We start from the raw sequence: 22593 nt of genomic DNA on the forward strand, positions 1-22593 counted from the left end.
TTAGTTTGCCTAAGACAACACATATCAAAATCATTGTGTCATTGTTATAGCACTATAGGATCAACCAGTCAGGAATGATAGTGAAATTTTTCCTTGAAGACAGACCACACTGTATTTGAAACAAAACCACATCAACTCATTATTTTTTTTCAATGTTACACGTACACGTTTATTGACATTTACACAACATGGAAACTTAAAAAAAATAAGTTCCTGTATCATGTTGACTGTTCTAAGTAACTTCACAAGGCCAGCTGTACGGTGAGCAAAGACGGCTTAAAACTGAACTGATCTTATGGGCTAATGTGACGCCTGGTTTTCCTTTCTCTGTGCTTCGAGTTCTGAGATCTATAAGTTAATTTCATCACCTGCCTGATATTACTGCACCAATTTCCCTGGTAAGTCACAGCAACCACGGAGGATTAATGAAACAGTTCTAGGAAGAGCAAGACATATACACAGTATATAATTCACATGCTCGGGCAACAGCTGTGGGTTTTTTTAATCTATATGGCCAACTAAGAGTCGAGGTATGACACTTTGTTTAACAATGCCGTAGCATCGAGAAAAACCAGCAACTGGATGGGTACGATATTTAACTTTACTCACCCTTTCTGAAGTTGGTCAGTAACCCATTACCAGTCTATTAAAAAAAGGTTTCCCTTACCCCACCCCAAAATACAAATACATAAAGCAGACTTTACAATTAAATAGCAATCTTATATCAAAACCGTTCAGCGTTTTCATTATTTACAGTGACGCTCGTGACATCACCAACTTTCAGAGGCAAGCATTCTAACCAGGCAATTACTTTTATACATGTACATGTCTCTCTATGTATGTACACATGGTCTCCAAAGTAATGGTTCTATACAAACATGAGTTAAGCATTCACAAATAATCAGACGCTGAGTCCAATGAGGTACGTACATATTATTACACACACACACTGAAACAAGTCCCTTAATTTTGTCCATTTGGTTGTGATGAAAACTTATTCCTCTAAAACAACAAAGCTTGTCGTTTTGGCGAAAGGGGATAAATATTACATCAAAGAAATTAAATACTTTACGAGCGTATACATATGACGTGCATCCAGCATTTTCTGAATAAAGCAAGTTTGAATATATCCCCCGCATGAATAAGTGTTTACGTTGGGGTAGTGCTCATGGATAAACGGCACTGGAGCATGGACTTCAGGGACAAAAGACACAGAACTGCAAAGTCATCAAAAAGAAATATGGTTAGGGGGTCAGCAATTCTACCTGCAAAACATGAATCCGGACCCCGCAGCGCTGAGCTGCGAGAGCAGTAGGGTCAGAAACCAGAGAAGTTTCCGCTTCACAAATCCATTTCAATTTGCCTGAGAACCTGCACCTGAACATTAGTCTTGACGGTAATAATGTATCGGGTAAAAATGATACAGATCACGTTTTATCGTGTGACTTCTTGAAGAGGACTGCCACTACAAATGGCTCATCAAAAAAATATTTCAAAATACTACTAGCTCCACGCTTGAAGTTGAAAAACTTTGTTAATTCCTTGAATTAACTTTAACAATTCAGAGCAAATATAGGAAGGGGAGAATTGTAATTTTAAATCCATCTTGCACGGCAGTCAATTAATTCTTGTGGAGATACATGTAATAAGCACTTGATATGCAGAAGCACTGGAGAGTTTAGCTGAGCCCAAACAGGCAAGCATCCAACATGCAATATCATTTTTCCGTTAACTAATAACTCGTAAGATTTAACCCAATGGGTTCTAAACTGCTTTGGGAACTGCTAAGGAATAGGAATTTGTCAAACTGTCTTGGCTGTTTTTTATTCAGCTTCTTCGTGCTGCCCTAGGTCCAATTTCTTTGGTGTGATTTAATTGAAATATTAACCTCAAAACCCAGTTGCAAACCAGTTGCCGGAAATACATTATTTCATGACAACTGGGCTGACTTTTTGAATCTGTTTTTATACACGCAACGTTGTCTTCGCCAGAAAGAAAAATGGGTACCCAGCAGTAATGCCAAATTGGACCCACCCAGGCTCCAAACAAGTCGAACGACAACTGATTTCACCATGGTGAAGAACTTCTGTAACTGGGGATTAGTAACCACGTCAACTATCAGTTGAAGTGTCTACCTGACATCGAGATGTGTACACACAATTCATGTCATTTGCTCAGTGTTATGTTTTGCAGGACACACATGAGTAGGTGAACTGTCACAGCAGAAATGGTTGAACAACTTTTCATTGGCTGTGTCATAATTACTTGACTATGGGTGGAAATAATGCATGTGTCTATGGGAATGCACAGCGACTCCAGCTGATGACTTCCACAGGTTAAGACGTGATATATCCTGTTGAACCCAAGCGATTATGACAGCCTGATGGATAGTCATGGAAATTAAGCATTAAATAGTGAATAAATCAAGCAACCACCTTCATCCCTCTTGAAAATGCTAAGGATACAATAAATATATGTATAAATAAGAGCCAATGTAAACTTTGTTTAAGGTTTAAATAGAGTATCTCGTGCCTCAGGTGCTCATGAAATTATTTTGATGACAAGGACTCGGCCAAATGGACCTGGTGGTCCAACTACTCCTACCAACTGTATCTACTTTTTTTTCTTTTATTAAACTCTTAAGATTTAGCCATTTTCTCTGCCTTTTTAAGGCCAAAAATGCTCTGAAATCAGACGTACGTACTTGTATTTATTTTGCTGTAGTTCTGTCAGCAGTCATGGTCTTCCTTCTTTTCAGAGGTCGATTTTCCAACTGTTTTATCCCATTTTTTGTTCATCAGCGTGCAGGATTGTTCAAAGGGCAAAATTTAAATACCTGTCAGACAGCACATCTACAAGTGCCGAAGGGGGGGCGTTAAAATCCACGCACATGATTAACAGCATAATGGCTTGTATATTATTCAACATGGCTGGCTCTCCCCCTTAATGCCATCTGGCAGCATGTCATGGATCACTTGCACAAGAAAATGCACTTGTTTACATCATTTGATATGATTAGTGTCGCCTATTCCACGGGCCCCTTCCAAGCTACACGAGACACTCAATTACGAATACATGTCAAGGGTTCCTCTCTGGTGTGAATTACATGTAAATATCGCGGTGCGCAGACGGTACCCTGACAGTTACAAAAACTCCCAGAGTCTAGTGTGCATGTCCGTTCCCAGAACTCCTCTCTTCACTAATACCCCACATTCCTTTTGGACAGATAACTATTAAGCCGAAATTGAACAGTGACTGACAAAGACGAACGAATTACAAGTCGAATGCAACATCCGGAAGAAAAATGTTAAGGCTCGAAGACAAGTTACCAGTCTGACAAATTCATGTACATACCCTGTCTGTCATTGTTCATGCTTCTAATGTGAAGTATTGTACATCAGGGTGGTTTCACTGTTATTACATTCACTCTAGTGCTGCAGCGTCAGACATGAAACATCCTGTACGTAGTTGGGTGCTCTTGCTTCCGGAATTGGGGGCCAGAGCGCAAACAATTATAAATGAAAATGTGGACATATCAAAACAGGTTTTTATCTGTACTTTCAAAAAGGCTCCAGCTTCTGAAGTTGCCCCCAACCCTCACACTTTATCTTTCTTTAATGAGACGGCCACAACGACACCATTAGAGGTGATCTGACCACAGGCATTCCAGTGTTGCGAATTCACGGTTGAATCATTTGTAGAGGTGTGGGTCAGATGTTCACAGTGCAGTCGTTAGAATACGATGAATGAGGGTCGAGCAAAGGTGGATGATAAATGAGGATTAAATATACCTGTACTTATCAGGATATTACAAAAAAACTGATTTTTTGGGGGGAATGTTGTTCCTTCACTGTAACTTTCCAGCCGACCCAACTTTGTCCAGCTTTCACTTTAGAGTCATCTTGAGGCTTCAAAACACTGTCCCAAGGGGTGGGGGGCATGGAGGGGGTAAACTTAGGGAGTGAACTCCCAGGACCAGCAAAACAATTTGATGTTTATGTACAGGTGGGAATCAAACCAGGAGTGACCAGGTGCTGCTCTGAGACTCCAGCACAGCCGCAGACCGATCCCATCAAAAGGCGTAAGTAGCTTGCCAAGCAAAGCGCATCAGGCACCCGACTGTTGTCGGCTTTGGAGAAGGGGGGAGGCTCAGCTGGCCGAGGTCAGGTTCTGACAGGGGTTGTTGTTGTTGCCACAGGTGGAGCAGGGTTCCATGCCCACGGCTACTCCTGCCCCGCTCCGCCCACTGCTCATGTTGGTGACCACCGCCCACTGGTTGGTGTCCGGGTCGTAGCACTCTACGGATGCTAAGAAGTCCTGACCATCGTAGCCACCTGGAAAGTACCACACACGCACAAAAAACAGCACCGCAATGAATCTGCATTTTGGCATACACGCAAGTATTGTTATAAACTAGGGACGGTACAAAAAGCACAAACCTACAGTACTTTTCCCCACTTGATAGATTTTTCACAAATTTAACAAGCAATCCTGAAGTAACGGAGCACATGGGTAACCCGTTCCAAGTTGCACCTGCCCAAGTCACAGTAGTCGGAAAATAAACCGAAGTAAATTTTTTTTTTTACAAATTCAAATTTACAATTCCGTACCTAATGCGTAGAGTTTGCCGCCTACCACGTCCACACTGAGGGCGCTCCGCCGTGAGTTCATGGAAGACACAAACTCCCACTTGTTCTTCTCCACGTCGTAGCGTTCCACGCTGTTGAGCTGGCTCACGCCGTCGTAGCCGCCCACTGCATAGATGTAGTTACCAACACTGCACACCCCTGCGCAAACACCAAGGAGAAAAAAAAAAGAATATTTGAATACGGTAGTTCAAGTCACTTTTAAGATTGTGTAAGAAGGGATCAACAACTGTGACAGTAACTCAACCTATTGCTCTTGAGAAAAATGCATGGGTTTGCAGCAAGCCAATTGTTAACCCCATGCCAGATATTTTTAAACTTGGCATGCATGTAAAACACTCATTTTCACCAGCTTAAACGTGACGTTTCAGGTCAGTCCAACGTACATGTACGGTTCTGGTTGTTCTCGTTTAAAGGTCATGAGCTCACACATTGGCTTGTGTACGTCCAAGCATGTCAATGGAAAAAGTATGCATTCTTGGCTGAACTCTCTCAGAAAAAAATGGGAGCTGTGCAAAAAGGGGTATGTCAGATTTTCACAAAACTAGTGTCAAAATGACCAGAAAAATCTGAAGGCTCAGCACATATAGAAAATCAGATTCCGCCCCCAAGGGCTCTTTTAGGGCTCTATTAATATGAGCCTAGCACTGTAGCACACCTTCACAATATACAATAATGTGGTGATAGATATCACTGATAAGATATGGTCCGCCTACATGTACAAACGGTAGGCGCCATAAAAGTTTTCCAAAAGACACAAATCAAATGGAAAATCATCAGACCACAAAAGGGACATTCAGGTTATGAGTACCAAAGGGCAGAACAGGAACTTCATACCCAGACCGATCAAGCATACAATGTTATCTGAATTGGACTGCTGTGCAGGCGTGGGTGTGCTGGGATGTAGAGTAATGAAATATATGTATGCATTGCATGTACATGTAGAGTACAAGTGCATGTACATGTACATGCATGTCTATGTGGGCATGGGCACGTACACAGGTATACATGTCTAACACAAGTAGGGCAAAAAACCTGAGCAACCGACGGCCAAGAAAAGCAAGGAAACAAAAGGAAGAGTTGGAAGGGGGTTAATGGGTGGTGGTGTTGACTCATCGCCACTTACAGCATGAATCGCATCTTAGGCTCCGTTAGTCACACTCTCTTGGAAGGAATAACCTGCCAACCTCACCACGGTAACGACCCCTCAAACTGTCACTAGTCATTTCCACCCTTGCCACTTACACGTACCCAACTTTCCTCTTCTCCCTTCACCCTTGCGTCCCCCTCTCCTCTCCCCCCTCCCCATATCCCGACATTTTTCATTAGCCAAGATGCTGCTAGTCATGTTGAAGGCACCACAACACTTCTCCTACTGTTGGACTCGATAAAGTCCGCAAGTTTGGATGTACGCGCAATGCCGACAACAAACCTAATAACAGGTTTGGCGCTGGGTTGTGTTGGGCCTTGCAAACCCCTGCAAGATGTAGCCCATGGCCACTGCTCTCATCTCTCACCTCTAGATGTGAGAACAACAGGATGAAGTTGTCAGCGCAGAAGTACATGTACACATAATTTGATTAATCACCCAAGGTGCCATCTCGGAGGTGGCACCTGTACCTCCCAGCTTGGGCACATCATATACATGTAACTGTTCCCAATCCAGGAAAATACAATGCCCATTATTCTTACAATATACATGTAATCAGTTGAACAAGATGACTAAAAATACATAAACATATATGCAGGTTGATAAATTACAACATGCGATCCAAATGACATGCAGCAGACACTTGAAGGAGCTATGCCAATGTTTGTTGAGTAAATTTTTGTTTGTATTTTTTAATCACAATTATTATAAGTTTACTGTTTAATATTTGTTCATCTTTATACTATAATATTAGGATCTTTTCAACTTAATGTTTTCACTCGTTTGAGCCTGGGCGAATTCTGTTGTAACTTGTAAATTGTTATTTACATACAGCAATAAATACAGAAATGAAGAAGTATCAACTAAAAGTAACAATTTTGTTTTTTTAAAAAAATCCCTTTTTCATACGGTAAAACTTTCCCCTGGAATAATGAAGAAATATGCAAATGAAAAATAACCTTCAACTGCGGCCTTAGACGTATTTTTTTGTGGTATGAAGCAAAAGAAAAACTGCATGCACCAATCCAGTGGGTTGTACATGTAGGAAAGTACAGCTAACTTCAAAACAAATTTTAAACCAGTTGTTCCACAAACTCAAAGTTGCTCCCAAACCCTTGGCGATTCGTGTGGCACTTTCTATATGGTGCCGGTGGCCGACCGTTAAATTGTTGAAGAAATTTGACGGGCCCAGACTGGAATTGGAATCGACAGGCTCTGTCTGATGGCCGTACTGTTCATTTCAAGCTAGCCAAAGCTTGAAGTATGCCCAATACAGAGTATATCATATGATTCAGCAGGGTGCAGGTTTAACGACACGTGCGACGTCGTCGCAGACTGGGGCAGGAAGTTTTTCAGCATGCTCGGCTTGGCCAGGATAATACAGGCTATTAATCTTGCCAATAGACCCTGCCATGACTTGACAGACATCGCCTTTGCCTACATGCACTTCAGGTGCTGTGCTTGCGTCCAGCATTTTGTGAATCACCCTTTGCTCCCGACAACGTGAACACGTGCACAAAGCGACGGCTATCCCGCGAGTGCAGAATCATCTTGTTTTCCCCGTGTTTTACTGGCACAAGGGGGAATAATAAATTTATCTTTGAGCACTTCTGTCAGGGCAATCCTTAAAATACTCTGAGTAATTGCTCCCACGGAGCTCCGTGATGTCACAGCAAATACACGTACAAGCAACTTTGGGGATCAAGAGTGCTCGTATAGCAGTAAACATGAGCACAAGTTCATACTTCCCACAATGTGACCACTGAGACTCGCATGTTTTTTTTGCCAACTGACCTAATTTAAACAGTATTGATGTCACACAAGGGAAGACCATCTGGGGCTTGTCAAGATAAGGTAACGAGGGTACTGGAGAACAAGATTCTCCATGACAGTGAATTCAATAGATGACCTAAGTCACTGACAAAGTTGTCAGGCATACTGTACAAATTCCACCAATTGTGGCTCTCTTGGGTATGTTTTCTGCATAACAATGGGACAACGTGTGCTGCTCAACCTCATTTGACTGAGTATTCACCTGTTTATTCATCTGTGTCAACCTACATTGTCAACAAAGCAATCCGATTATGGTATTAAGAGATGTATTGAGCTAAAGTAAAGCTTCCATTGTGATCCAATATACGCACAGATACCAATGTCATGAAAGCAGACTCATTCTAAATGTGGTAGTGACTTTTTGTTGGACGCATATATGCTATTGCAGGTTTGTTCAATTTTGAGACTTCGGGCTTCCTGATGTTGCAGTCTGTTGAGTCGGTGAACAGACCAATTAATCCACATCCTAAACTACACAACGTACAGGTACACTAACCAGGCAACATTAACCCTAACAGTCCTCAGTCCTCCAACAGGTGAAGGATTGAGGACTGTTAGGGTTAAGTTTGTGTGAACGTTTATACATGTATGTACAGTACATGTACATGTACGTGTCACATGTGAATATTGCAGATTACCCGAGACATAGCCTTCGTCACAAACAAGATTCTCATCATAAACCTTTAAAATTAACTCTGACAGCTATGTAGAGGTGAGCTAACCTTACCTTGGAGGCATTTAATGCAACAAATATTCTAGAATTCTAAAAAATCTTTCACTCTTCAGGGAAGTTGGCCACAAATTCTCTGTCCTTGGAATCTTCAAGGAGCATCATGCCGATACAAGGAAACAGTGGCAGGGCTCAACCTTCTTTAAGTTTATGAAATCCTGGACACCCAAATCCAACAAGGAGTCACAAAACAATCCCCCAACAAACCACGGTTTGTGTGCGGAAAGAACAGAATCATCCAACCTTTGGTGTGGGCAATTTTGACTTTCTCTTTCTCTTTGCACACGGAGATCATGGACTTAACGAAAATCAGCCAACACCTTGGGATCGAAAATGCTGCCTTCCCTAAAAAGTGCGATTTCATAGGGCACACCCACCTGCTCCGCTCCGGCGAGCTTTCATGGGTGCTACGGTGGTCCACTCGTCATTCTCCGGGTGGTAACACTCCACGCTGTCCAGCCGATTATTGCCGTCATAGCCGCCCACCGCATACAGCAGTCTGTTGACCACCGCGCAACCCACGCCGATGCGCTTTGTGTGCATTGGAGCTATCATCGTCCACTTGTCTTCATCTGGGTTATACCTGCCATACCAAAAGGCCAAAAACGCATTCATGTCCAGACTCTAGAAATGACCCACAGCCAAATTCTGAAACAGGTTGTCAACAATGAACCTCTTCAAATACTACCAGAAGCTTGGAAATGCATTATTAAAAATCGAACAGTAGAAATATCGCTACTTTTTTCCCTTGTGTTTTGTCACACACTGTTGTCGGGCCTGTGTGATTTCATTTTTGGAAAATGGAACGCAGCCCCAATTGCACTGTGAGTATTCACTTTTGCATCAGTGCAGAACGGCATTTGTTTATCACTACAGTATACCACTCAGAATCCGGGGACAGATTAATTTTCTCTTCAAAGCAAAAACTGTCACTTCATCCCAACAAATTAGTTCATTGGTGATTCTTGCAAATGAAAATATGTGGAACAGCGAAAATAATTTCCCTGGATATTTAGAGCCTGCCCAGACTCAATGTGCTTGCAGGTTGTGTGTTCTTCAACGATTTGTGCATTTTGGGGGGAACTTTTTATGGAATTTGCCAATGTTTTAGTGGGCCTTTTCGGAAAACCATCCTTGTTCAGTTAAAATCAGGGACATCAGACCCACACAGAATTCAACCCATCAAAAATGCACAAGGAAGGTGTTAGATTTCAGCTCAAATGGAAGTAAAGTCTCAAAATATGGAAGGCCTGACGTTTCGATCCTAGCAGAATCTTTCTCAAAGGCAAAAACCTTATAGGGTTTGGGTCCATTACGATCTGCAAAATTTGTCATTAGACGTAATTACAAGAAAAAAGGCGTGCAGAAAACAAAAGTTATTAGTTACGGTACCTTTCAGCTGAGTTGTGTTTTGTGCAGGCCTCTGACCCACCTACGGCATACAGCAGTCCGTCTAGCACTGCTGTGCCTACTCTGTTCCGAGGCACGTTCATTGATGCCAGGGTTTTCCACTGATTTTTCAAGGGGTTGTAGGCATCCAGCCTGTTTGAGTCTGTGTTCACTTCGGTGGTGTTGTTGCGTCCCCCGACGGCGTAGAATATCCCTGCAATAGTGGCAGCACTCAGCCCACTCCGAGGCTCAATCAGATCGGCCAGTTTGTGCCAGGCATCGTCCTCAGGGTTGTAACATTCCATGTTGACCAGGGACTGGCGGAGGTAACCGCCCGCCGTGTAGATGACACAGGCCGAGATGGGGTTTCGTTTTGGAGTCTTGCAGATTTTGTGCAACCGCAGCTCCTGGAAGATCTTGGAAAGGAAGTCCTTGCACCGCGGCTCCCCTTTCAGGATTTCGCACTTGTCCAGCTGCTTCTTGAGGAAGGTGGGCGTCAGGTGCTCGCAGCGGATGCCACCGCACCCCAGGAGTTTCTCAAAGCACGGCCGCCGCTCGGCCTCGCTGTGCTGCACCCAGCGCAGGCACGCGTTGTAGACCTGAGACTCACACCACACGTTCAGCTTGTCGTGCTTGATCAACGCCACCAGCTGCATCAAGGACAGGTTCATGAATTCCTCCGTCTTGGACACCTCGCAGAATTTGCGACAGATGAACTCGCGTGCCACCTGATACAGTGACGTCAGCCCGTGCTGCTGGGCATACACAGATATCCCGATACAGTTGCTTGGGTCCAGCTCCTCTTGGAGAAATGTACAGCAGCACTCAATCACATCCTTGATCTGGTACATGACGGCTTTGGGCAATATGGTCAACACGTTGTGCTCGTTGATGGTGATTTCCGAGGTATACATGAAGTCAATGATGGAGGAGAACACGCAGGGGTGGACGTCCTTCAGCTCAATCTTGCGCTTCGAACATTCATGAAAGCCCCCCGTGAACATGGCCTTGAAGTAAGGGCTACAGGAGGCCAACACAACTTTGTGCACGTGGAACTTGACCGTTTCCACCACCAGCGTCACATCGCAAAGGTCCTTCTTCTGTCGCAGCTCGTTCAGCACGGCGAACGCGTTGTTTGCATGGCGATCACTAGTGAAGGTCATGCCCCCTCCACACGTCCGGCGATGGGAGATTTTGCTTTCTGAGGTAGTATCTATGCTTGGCATAATGGGGGATGCCATTTTACACTCACTATAAGAATCCTTTTTGCCACATCCAAATGGTATGCCGCCATCACCTGAACTGGACAGCGGTGTCGATGGGATTCCTACTCATTTCAGATGTTGACCACATTATCAATTCCTTATCAGATAAATTACCTGTAAAGTGTTAAAAAAGAAACAGGAAACACTCGATCATAAAATGGAACAATTCCACAAATTTCAATCGTCAGATATTACAATAAGGTTTCTTAAACACATCAGACTTCCATCAAAGCTAACAATCCGATCTTGATTAGGCACACCTTTAGAAGTCACGATGTGAATAAGTTCAGAAAGAATGATCCTTGGAGACAATTTTCCATCGTCCGATCAAGACACCATTAGGGTGTTTGGCACTGCTACTGGCAACAGCAAAAGTTGACGGCAGCAAAATGAGGCAGAACTTTTACACCATGTCCACTGTTTCCAACAACTTCTTCTTTTAAGGTTAGAAATTATCATCACTCTGCAATTAGTAATGAAGAGAAAGACATACCCAGGCACAGTGGGGTCACTTTCAAATGTGTACAATGTGCACATATGAAGTACTGTGTATAAACACTTGATTACAAGCTACATGGCACGAGCAACCTGCAACCACCAAAGATAAGAGCGATCGATCGAGACACTTTGAGAGCATGCACCTAGCAATTTTTTTTAGATGAGTCATGCTCCGTTCCATCAGCCGTGACCAATAGGCTTGGAACAGCACTTGACCCACTGGGGAAAAAAAAAAATGGTTGCAGGCGTTTCTCGGTAGCAGGTCCCACACAAAAGGACTCTCTGCATTGTCATGCCGCTGACAGCTGGCACCGAGAGTGAACTTGAATACGGGGTCATGCGGGGCTGCCATTGGAGGTCAACGATCAAAGGCTGTTACTGCAGATAAACTGTAGGTGGATTCCACTACCGATCAATATTGTGTAATTACTTATCATTACACAGGTGCACTTCCGCCTGTGCAGGTACATCAACACTTTCAATGGGTTGTACGTGTACATGTATGGTACTGTAAGTCAGGATGTTTCAGAAAGAAGGCACTATGTATATTCTCCAGCAAAGACTCTTGTTCCCACAAGCTGTTTTTCTTTTTTCGATCAAAGAATCCAACATACTGTGCAAGCTGTCAGACAGTGTAAGAATGGCCGAAGAAGATCAAATGAACTGAAAAAGCTACAAGCCAGAGACACATATCGGTATACGTGGACGTCAGATTCCTGTTTGTTTCACTCAAAATCTATGTGACCACTGCAAATGCAGCACAGCCCAATGCCAAAAATATAACACCAAAAATGAGATAATGAACTTACATTTACCACAGGATATGAGTTAAGAAAATAACAACCTCAACAACCTTCCCGGCTCAGGTAAAGAAAAACTGCCGTTCACACTAGAGGCGAGAAGAGGATGTCCCATGAATTAGTTAAACAGATCCCCGGAAAGCTCCTGGCTTAGAATCAATCATAATCCAATTGCTCTGGTGAACTTTGCTGGCATGTTAAAAGTAAAGACTTGCCACGAAGACTCTGGTTTGGGTTGTCTGCGCAAAGAACAATTGCTGACTGGCCCTAGCTTTGTGGGGCTAACCTTATAAACCGTCTCACCGTGCAGTGTGCTTGCTTGGCTGGCATCATAAAGGAGCAACACTACAGTCCTTGGTGGCCTGTTTAAGAATAGGGGGCCGCTCGCTGGAGTATATCACGGAAACACGCTATGATCTCCAACAAGTGACTTCAGCACGGTAAATTACCACTGTGACGAGTGGCCTGCTCACCAGGGTTTAGTGCAATCTCACCAGACAGCCCCCCTCCCACAAAAAACGGAGGGGCGCATGAGTGTGCAAGCGCGTGTCCCTCATTCCTTGCCCGGTTGTTGACATGCCCTTAATTGCCCGCTAATCAGCTCAGGAAATCACTGCACCTTGTGAAAGCTGCAATCGGGCTTCCGTTCCTGATTCGCTTGTTTCCCTGTCATCATTACATTGCAAGAACGGGGCTTGATGTGAGGTCATGCGCGCTGCATGTGCCATCAATCAGTAGTTCTTACCAACGCGACTGTCGGCCGGCTGCGGGAGCCCTACGCAGTGCGCCGGCCACAAAGTCCACACACTGCACGGATTATGAAGGCATCCACACATCTCAAAACCACAACAACCACAAGTTCTGACCTACAGACTCTATTCCTCCAAGCTGCCCACTGAAAAGGCCTCCAACACTCTGCTCACTGAAAAGGCCTCCAACACTCTGCCCACTGAAAAGGCCTCCAACACTGCCCACTGAAAAGGCCTTCAACACTCTGCCCAGTGAAAAGGCTTCAAAAACTGTGCCCACTGAAAAGGCCTCCAACACTCTGCCCACTGAAAACGCCTTCAACACTCTGCCCACTGAAAAGGCCTTCAACATTCTCACAAAGGTTAACAGTTGAAGTTTACCAACCAGTATCAAAATTAACCCAAAACTCCCTTTGCCAAATTTCTGTGTCTTCCAAGTCTTCCAAACTTCATACATGTAACTGCACAGACAGCTGATGACAATCTTTTTTTCAAAGGGTATCAAGCCTAACTAAGTAAAACTGCCTAAGCTACATGTACAACTGTCTCCATGCTTGAAACCTCTGGAACATTCCCACGTGTCCAGTAGGGCCGACAAGAGCACAATGCCTGTAATTTGCCAAGATTGACAGTAACAAAAAAGTGTGCCAAAATTGCAAAATCCCATCAACACGAACGCTAAACTGACAGGTGATCCCTGTCCCCAAATGGTTCCTTTCCTACATCAAAAACCATGTCCGATTTGTCATTTGGTTCATGAACTTTTTCTCTGTACATTGTTAAAAAGCTAAAAATGTAAACTGCCTGGTGCCTACATGTCCATACTATGTATGTGTACGTGTAAGTGCCCGGATCTTGTACGATACATGTACAAGTCCAGTAGTCTATTCAGGAACCTCAATAAACACAAGGTATTTAAATCGTGTACAAGGTACGCAGCATACACAATGCTTGACCAGTGCTTCAATGCAAAGTTTATTTCCTCTTAAGGGAAGCTGTTGCCAAAATAGGCTTTTCATTAATTTAAGGATGTCATACTTCTCCCAAAGTCTACATGAACGTGATGCACATGTACATGTGCTATCCCAGAACAAATCAATTTTGCACAGAGCTCCTACCGGTAAACGAAAAAAAATCTGGAATCCCCTTAAGTTCCGGCCCTAAAATAAATGCCCCCAGCATTAATCAATAGAATGAGCAAATTTCCTGCCTCAAATTACGTCGGTATCAAACGTCAGCAAAAATTTTCTCCACAAAGGAGACGAGGTTCACTCGAGAGACAAGCAACTAATTGAGTCATTTTGTGGCATGGGTGGCCGGCTTGTCTTATTAGCCTCGGCATCCAGAGAGCCTAGCACCAACCTAGCCAGCTGATTGTCCCCCTGAGTCACCACTGATTGGCTCAGATTCAAAGCTGACTTTCCAGCAGTCCAAATCATGCCCAAAGAACTCGAGAGTCACTATTAGTCAAACAGAGGAAACGACAGACATTTTCAACGACTTCGTTGTTCGTGGTGAAAACAGAGAAAGTTACACCACAATTAACCCTAACCCTCCTCAATCCTTTACCTGTTGGAGGACTGAGGAGTGTTAGGATGATTGCTCGCGAGTGTTCAAGTCACACTGACACAATGAGGATTTGTGCTCATTCAATACTTCAGCCAAATCAGTGCTAACCGTGATCTTTAGCGCGACAACACGTATAACCATCGTGGAGGTCCTAAACTTAGCCAACAGTTGTTTCAAGTCGCCACCTAAATACAAATTACACATCGGACATGCATCCAAAACAAGATCAGACACACACCAAAAAGTTGAAAATAAAGTGACAGGGGCAATTCACAATAGAGCACGCCCCCAAGAGATTGCCCATTTTCCAAGTTCATGACCAACAAAAGGACAGTTGCCTTGTCATGATTTGCACCCGGGCAAGTTATACCGGTGAACATGTACCTGTATGTCGGCAGACAACTTGGGAAATTTTTGACAGATTTGGATATTCCATGCAACAGAAAGAAGACAGGTAAAATTACAACTGCTCCCTCAAACTTGATGTCTTCTTCTCGGACAAACAAACATGTATACTGTCATGTGATTTAAGTTCCGTATACACAGCTGGTGAATAGAATTCATCAACCATTTCCCAGAATGCATTACAAAAATAAAATGGATTTTTCGTGGCAACCCCTTTGTGGCTTACTGCACTGTGAATTGTCTAATGTAAACATGTACATGTATGTATGGAATGCAGAATATATGTACACAGATACTGAAAACTACTGAACAAAACATTAATTTGTATTCCGTTCAGAAAAATGGTCATTGTCAGATGTAGACATACGTGTACCATAAAAGTTGATTTATGTATTTAGGTTGTAGTACATATACATGTATGTGCCCATGCATCCTAGTACAATCAATTTATGTACGGCAGGAGAACTGGAAGTTTGTTGACCTACAGAGAGTGAAATGATAATCTAACCGCAGCAGAGAGGATCATGATGACTTGAGGGGGTCCCAGGCTTCATCCTTTTCCTGACAATATACATGTACATGTACACCATACATTATGCACTGAGCTGGTCAGGATCAAAAGGCTGGATCACCTCCTGAGGGCCCTCTAAACCTCCTTCCATGGCAATCAATTGCCTATTACACTGCCTGCATAACCTTGGCAAGGTTCTTGAGCACATCAATGAATCTGATCTGAAATGACCAACCACATACATATGTACATGTACAGTGTACCACTACCAGCACACACATACAGGTCCCATGGTGAATGAACAGGGGCTAAACCTGCTGACAATGCACCCTTTGCTTGTATCAATTATCATGCTCATCGACAATGCACCCTTTGCTTGTATCAATTATCATGCTCATCGACAATACACCCTTTGCTTGTATCAATTATCATGCTCATCGACAATGCACCCTTTGCTTGTATCAATTATCATGCTCATTGACAATGCACCCTTTGCTTGTATCAATTATCATGCTCATCGACAATGCACCCTTTGCTTGTATCAATTATCATGCTCATTGACAATGCACCCTTTGCTTGTATCAATTATCATGCTCATTGACAATGCACCCTTTGCTTGTACCATGCTCTGTATTCAATGATCAAGGATCTTGAATAAACACAATGCATTCTTCAAATGTGAATTCCAGAGTCAATTGGCACTGACATCACGGAGGGGAGTGATGCAGCAATTATATGCAGTCCGTGTACTGCATATTAATATAATGTACAGTGCATGTACCATACATGCGATGACTAAATGTGTACACGTACAATGTATCCTTGCATGTACATGTACATCATTTGCATGTCCCCATAGTCTTGGTGATAACATCAAATTCCTTTCCAAATGTCGATTCTCTTGTGCCAGACATTGGAGTGGGAGAGTCAAAACACAGTTTTCAACTTAGAAGGGCATGCTTTATCAATGTGTCTCCTCTTATGATTATGGGGTGCTGGTGTGTGCTGCAAAGATACATTGTAATATGCTACATGTACATGTAGTTGGCTACTGCAGTAGGTTGCATCGTGTGCAATGTACCATGTACATGTATCAGTACATTATGCGCTTGAACATGGTGCCTTGTGGGGTACCGGAATGATGGAAGGTACCCCACAAGGCCAGTTTTGATCCTTGTGGGGTTCTAAAGTGGTAACTCACAAGAATTTCACGAAGTAGATATTTCATACTTACTCAACAAGGAGGAATTTTCAAGTGCCATTCATCCATCGCAAATTGAAGTGTTTTATATAAGGACATAAAAAGTCGAAATTTCAACCCAGGAAACTGAATTTGGTTGAAATGGCAGTGATTTGAAATTCTTTCCTTGTTGTGTGCGAGTTTTGTACACGAGAACAAAGGAAATACCCCACAAGTATACATACATGTATGTAAAGGTTAGTGTGTCAATGCCTTCAATCGTGGACCTGTAACAATTGAGGACAATAGGGTCCACGGTTGCCAAAGAGTCCACAGTTGGAAAACGTGCACAAAACATATGGGAGGTCTTCCGAAAAAGTTAAAGTATGAACAAAAGAGGAACAACAGGGAGTCCACGATTGAAGGCGTTTACACACTTGTGTGAGCATGGAGGAAGGAACATTCCTCCATGGTGTGAGTAAGTGCGTGAGTAGACCTTCCCAGAGTTGACAGGGCAGTGCCTTTTGTTGAAACAGTTGGAACCATGTTGTGACAAAAGAAATTGTCCCCACGATAACATGTTTGTCCCCTATCACCGGTATATTTTAAAACATGTGTACACGTACATGTACGTGGAGTCCCTTATACAAATGTGTGCACTGAATGCATTCCTGCAAAATGAGGAAGCAATACTGAAAATTACCGACAGAAAAAACTGACATGAAGTTGACTCTTGATCCCTTTGGTGTTGGACACGGCCTGTTAGGCACCTTATAGGAATGCAACGTCAAGTTGTGCAGTTTGTAGGCCTAGCAGTTTGCCTTTAAATCAATGTACACATGTCTGAAAAACCACTAAAAATGTTCATCCGTATGAGAAGAAAAAGTAGTAGGTAGTGGGTGGTAGTCCCATGAACCAGAAGTGTTAACGCTGTCGATTCCTGAAAACACGATTAACATGGCTCCGTGTGGGAGCATTTCAGGAATGAATCCCCCACCCCACGCCGCTGCTGCCAACATCCTTCAAAAACACTGCAACCCAAAACTCAGGAAGTACAAATGTGCATATGTTCAGGTCATCTACATTACAATATGATTTTACAAGTACACGTGTACAGTCATACAGTCACAGCTTTATGTACATGTAACATCTACCGGCAGTCAATTAGACTAGAGTCGTTATCAGTGCATCATGCCACGTGCATGCGGGTGTACTGCTGTTTCCACATCAATACCTCAATCCAGGCGATTTTGCACAAGTTTCCAACTGTGACGATTTGACAAAACTAATTAGAATCCTCGGCATCTGCGTGTATTACTCATAGGCGAGGTAAATGCAGAATCACTAAGCAGCCCCTTTGGGGTTTATATCTTCTCCATAAACAAGAAGGTCAAGGAGACAGTCTTCAATCAAATCCTTAAGGTCAAGGGGGTGATTGCCATGCCCAAAGTACGCTCCCTCTTAGCTTGACCAGATGAGTTTCCTGTACACTGTACATGCACATGTACATCATGAGGCAGCAAAACCAACCTCATGTACATACATGTATTAGCTGATGTACATGTACATTGCATGTATACATAGTGACAGTACATGTGCCTTCTTACTAAACCACTAAATCACACGGGCAGGCCAAAAACAAAAGGTGATGTCAAATTTCTGCTGACTAAACTAAAAATAAACCAGCCCTCCTCTCCCTTGGCACAACCCCCCCCCCCAGACATACTCCCCCAAGTTGAACTTGGAGCAACAATTATGCAGCCTCACTCTGACTCACTACACTGTTGATCACCCAATTCCCCCCCTGCCTCTTCCCCACTCCGCGAAAGATAAAAACCGTAGGGGGGGAGGGGAAGGGCACACTACTAAAAGGGAGTTCCTGGTGATAAGCCCCCCCCCTCCCGTGTCCTGCACCATCACATCAGTGGCTGGTGAACACGTGCACCAATTATTAGAACTGCCAAGAGAGAAACGTCACCTGGAGTTGTGGATGAAGGGGGAGGGGCGGGATGCAGAGAAGAGAGAACAGGTGAGGGACCAAACATGTCTTGGATTATCTGTCAGAATTGGTCAAAGTCCCCTCCCTTCTCCAGTCTCTGAGAAGATCCACTGAGTGTTGACCAAGTCCTGATAATCTTAAGACAAACCTATCTTGCTTTCTGAAGGCCCTTTCACACCCACACAAATCTTACCGTCATGGGTTGACATACGGTTGAAAGTATTGGCCCAGTGCCAGACATGTTAACCATTAGACAGATATTTGTCCGGGCTGAGCTTCAGTTCTAGACCCCAGTTGAGATTTTTTCCAACCAGGTTTGAAACACTCACCCAAGTACAAAATGGCCAAGTAAAATGGGAACCTGAGTTCTCTCATATTGGACATCTTGAATCTTTTCTTGTATGGTGACATACAAAGGTCAAACCTCAGAGCAAACTTTGACTGATCATCATCAATAGTTCCTTTTGAACAGGAATACTGGAAGAGTGCATGAAAACACCCAAGTAGACATTTACGTACACATTTGGCACAGGTGAATTCACGTTTCAGACGTCAATATCCTCTACCACGGGTTGCCTGCTCAGTCTCCCTGTCAAAACACTTGTGTATACATGTAAGCCAGATGCTAGCTAGCACACACATGGAGTGTATTCTGTTACACTTACTTGATGACAGAATGTACTTGTAGCACCGTAGCACTGTTTTAGTTTTGTACGGAAGAAATTGCTTCTAATATAACCGCAATACCTGACATGATCAAAACAGTTATAGAAATCAAGGCAATTTCTTTTTCCAAAGGCTGGGGATTCAACAGATACTGATTTTTTTTTCTAGCTGGCAAGTCAACTGATCATGCATGTTGATTTTTCGGACTTGGACATTTTACTGCGACAAACCTTAATCTCTGCTTAAGCTGTCACTGTAAATCGGTATGAGATGGCAGTTTGACATACGTAATGCGATTTGGGGCTTTATTTGCTTGTAACTATTCCTCCTGGGCCACAGATCATCAAAAAAAGAAAAGAGAATCCTCCAATTTAACTTAGCATTGAATTTAATATTGCAAACGAAGACCTTTAATAGCATGGGAAGGGGGGGTGGGGAAAAGTTGCAACTCGCCAGCATGGTCCAGCTAAGGGATTTGATGCCATGACTGCGTGCTCTCAAAGCTAACTCATCTCATTTGAACCACTGCACGGACATGACCGGGCAGTGTGCTCACTCACTTTCACTGGGGAACTACAGTGCCTTGGCTCCGTGCTGTCTGTGTAGAACTGGCCTATTAACAAAAAGTAATGTGTGACAGATGCCAGCAAAATATATGTAGGGCCTGATCAGTCAATATTCACGAATAATTGTTAATTCTTTCCTAGATCAGTTGATTCTAGGATTTGTCAATAATTCCATCATTAGCCAATTGCTTTTTCTTTCTAATTCACAGTTGTGAAAGATTGTGTCTAAAAAGGAAGTACATTTGGAGATTTCGTGCTGGACTGACCAATCAGGCAGACCGATCGCCCAAACTTGTACGTGTACACTACAGTACTCATTTGAAGTTTTTCAGAAACATTAAACTAATTAACGCTGTGACATTTTTAGCAACACTTACAGAACTGCAGAATAGGCCCCAAAAACCTCCTACGAGTTACCCAGAGAATTGTGGGATGCGACATCCGCTGCACTCCCACGAAGCACAGCCGACGTCACACCCCACAGTTCTGGGGGTACGTGTACCATGTACCTACCAACATGACCAATATCATGCCCATATGACTCCCACACACGTTGTGTATCAGCCCTGCTCACACACATTTGACATGAACACGATGAATGTTGCTAGACATGATATGGTAGGTGCACATGATGTCAAATCATGGATAAACTAGGCCCAACCAAATTTTAAAGGGAGAGTTCTGTACAACGACATCGCTAATATTTCCCTACAATCAGAAAAGGATAAAATGTCCTTAAAATTCAAAATTGGTGAGGAAAATATCAAACCATTACAAAACACTCAGGCCTCAGTCCTGGGCCCACATGTACAGTAGTTTGTGAGCCTAGGCCTACTCAAAGAATTTCAGACCAGTCAGGACATCAACAGTCTCATGCCATTTGTGTGCACAGAATGTAAAGTGATTCATGAGTGATGATGTATGGAACTCTTTGCTCTTTCCAATTTCACTTATTCAGAGGTTGTCCAATAAGAAAAGAGTTCCATACACATATCATTGATACTTCCTCCATGGTACAACTTTTTCTCAAGATCATCACTTGACACCCTGTGCACAAACCAGTTTGAGCATGAATTGATGAGATGGGCATGACGGGTCTCCAAGTCATGTACACCCTCAGTACTAGGTCTTACGTTAACCTATTTTCTAACAGTCATGAAAGTAACATGTCTAACATCACAAATCATACACTTCAATACGTTCCCTACAGTGATAGGAAATTTCGTATTTAGGACTGATGGCTGATAGGCCTACCACTTTCGGGAAAAAATTGACCATAAATTAACTGCACAGTAAGCCTGATCCGAAGGGACAGGGGCATGACGGGTGACAGACGTGACCATGATCATGAAGTCACGATTCTTAATTTTATCTCACTCTTTCTTACCTGTCATTATAGTAAAGTGTCATTGCCGTTGAAAAAGAAACTCTTCTTTAAAGGTGCTAATGCTATTTCCATAACCGTTCATGTGGGTCTGCTTCCTGTCTTTTCAAATCAGTAAATCCAAGCCAAGTCCGGTCGCGCAACGTCATGAACCCGCGGTTTTTTCCTCCCTAAACGCGCCACTATGAAGCATGAATGTAGTGTACATGTACATGACGTACATTGTACGATGTACATATGTACGTGTGTATGCGTGGACGACATCGGCAAGGTCGTGATATAACCGTCCGAGTAAGACCATTTGTGATTGGTCTATTTTTGCACATTGACATTATCACAATAAGACGGACCAATCAATAGGAAAAATCAACACTCACGGCCTCATGCGGGTAGCGACCAAACAATCGCATGATTCAGCAGAATTGTGCTGTGACCGCATAACTTGGCTACGGCTAGAGATAACACACCTAGTACCTGCTCATGGAGCCGTCAGCTAGCCACTTATTTTCCACATAGATGCATGTGTTATGATCAGCCGTAGCCAGTAATTCGCCTGCGGCCTTGCCATTGGGGAATGATTTGACGTCATTACACATGGCTATTGTTTGGTGTGTCAAAACATTATGATTCACGAGATTGGATCCGCTGCCAATGGCCTGAGCACGTAGGAGAGACAGGTTTTCAGTCGCACGGAGCAATACTTCTCAATGTCGACGGATATGAAACCCCCCGAGAAATACCGGAACCGCTGGCTAGCGTGTTTTAATACTTCAGGAATAAGCGTGAAATGTCATTTATGGGTCCAAGAAAGGTGCAAAGTGCCCCCCTCACCTCAATACAAGCCACGCCCCCAAAAGGACCCCCCCCAAAAAATGCAATTACAGCCTGCCTCAGAGGGTTTCCATCGGATTTATTCAGAAAGAATTGGGAGGATGTAATTTACGAGTCCCCTTTTACTGCAGAATATGTGTGATCAAAGCATCTACCGGGTGCCATATTTGTGTTTTTCGAAAAAGTGTCTCATACCGAAGAGCTAATACACAATATTCTGGGAAACCCATGTACTTTCCGCTGGGGGGTTTTCTTGCCAGTCTTGAGAAGAGACTAATCTTCACGCCTAATGGAAGCTTCCCCTTTTGAAATTTCGGACTTAACTTCCTTTTCACCAGAAATCCTCTAGATCCACAAATTTGAACAAATTGCAAATATTTCTCAAGAAAAGGTATTTCCAAATTGAAACGACGAAACACAAA

General features: G+C 43.3%; 1 protein-coding gene across 2 annotated transcripts; it reads right to left on the minus strand.

Moving 5' to 3' along the window:
• Positions 1–139: 139 nt before the first annotated feature.
• On the minus strand, positions 140–21595 carry LOC110989567 (kelch-like ECH-associated protein 1B). Of its 2 annotated transcripts, none has more exons than XM_022254062.2 (5): positions 21344–21595; positions 9752–11127; positions 8737–8942; positions 4611–4787; positions 140–4334 (listed from the first exon to the last, which is right to left on the minus strand). In XM_022254062.2, exons 2-5 carry the CDS (start codon positions 10987–10989, stop codon positions 4150–4152), a joined length of 1806 nt encoding a protein of 601 aa, XP_022109754.1. In that variant the 5' UTR covers positions 10990–11127; positions 21344–21595; the 3' UTR covers positions 140–4149. The 2 variants fall into 2 exon arrangements, with proteins under 2 accessions (XP_022109754.1, XP_022109756.1); XM_022254064.2 differs by lacking the exon at positions 21344–21595 and adding an exon at positions 11507–11642.
• Positions 21596–22593: the final 998 nt, after the last annotated feature.

This window comes from Acanthaster planci, linkage group LG12 (assembly GCF_054643075.1).
Source record: "Acanthaster planci isolate LZ-2023a linkage group LG12, COTS_SCS, whole genome shotgun sequence".
In the NCBI taxonomy this organism is placed as follows: domain Eukaryota; kingdom Metazoa; phylum Echinodermata; class Asteroidea; order Valvatida; family Acanthasteridae; genus Acanthaster; species Acanthaster planci.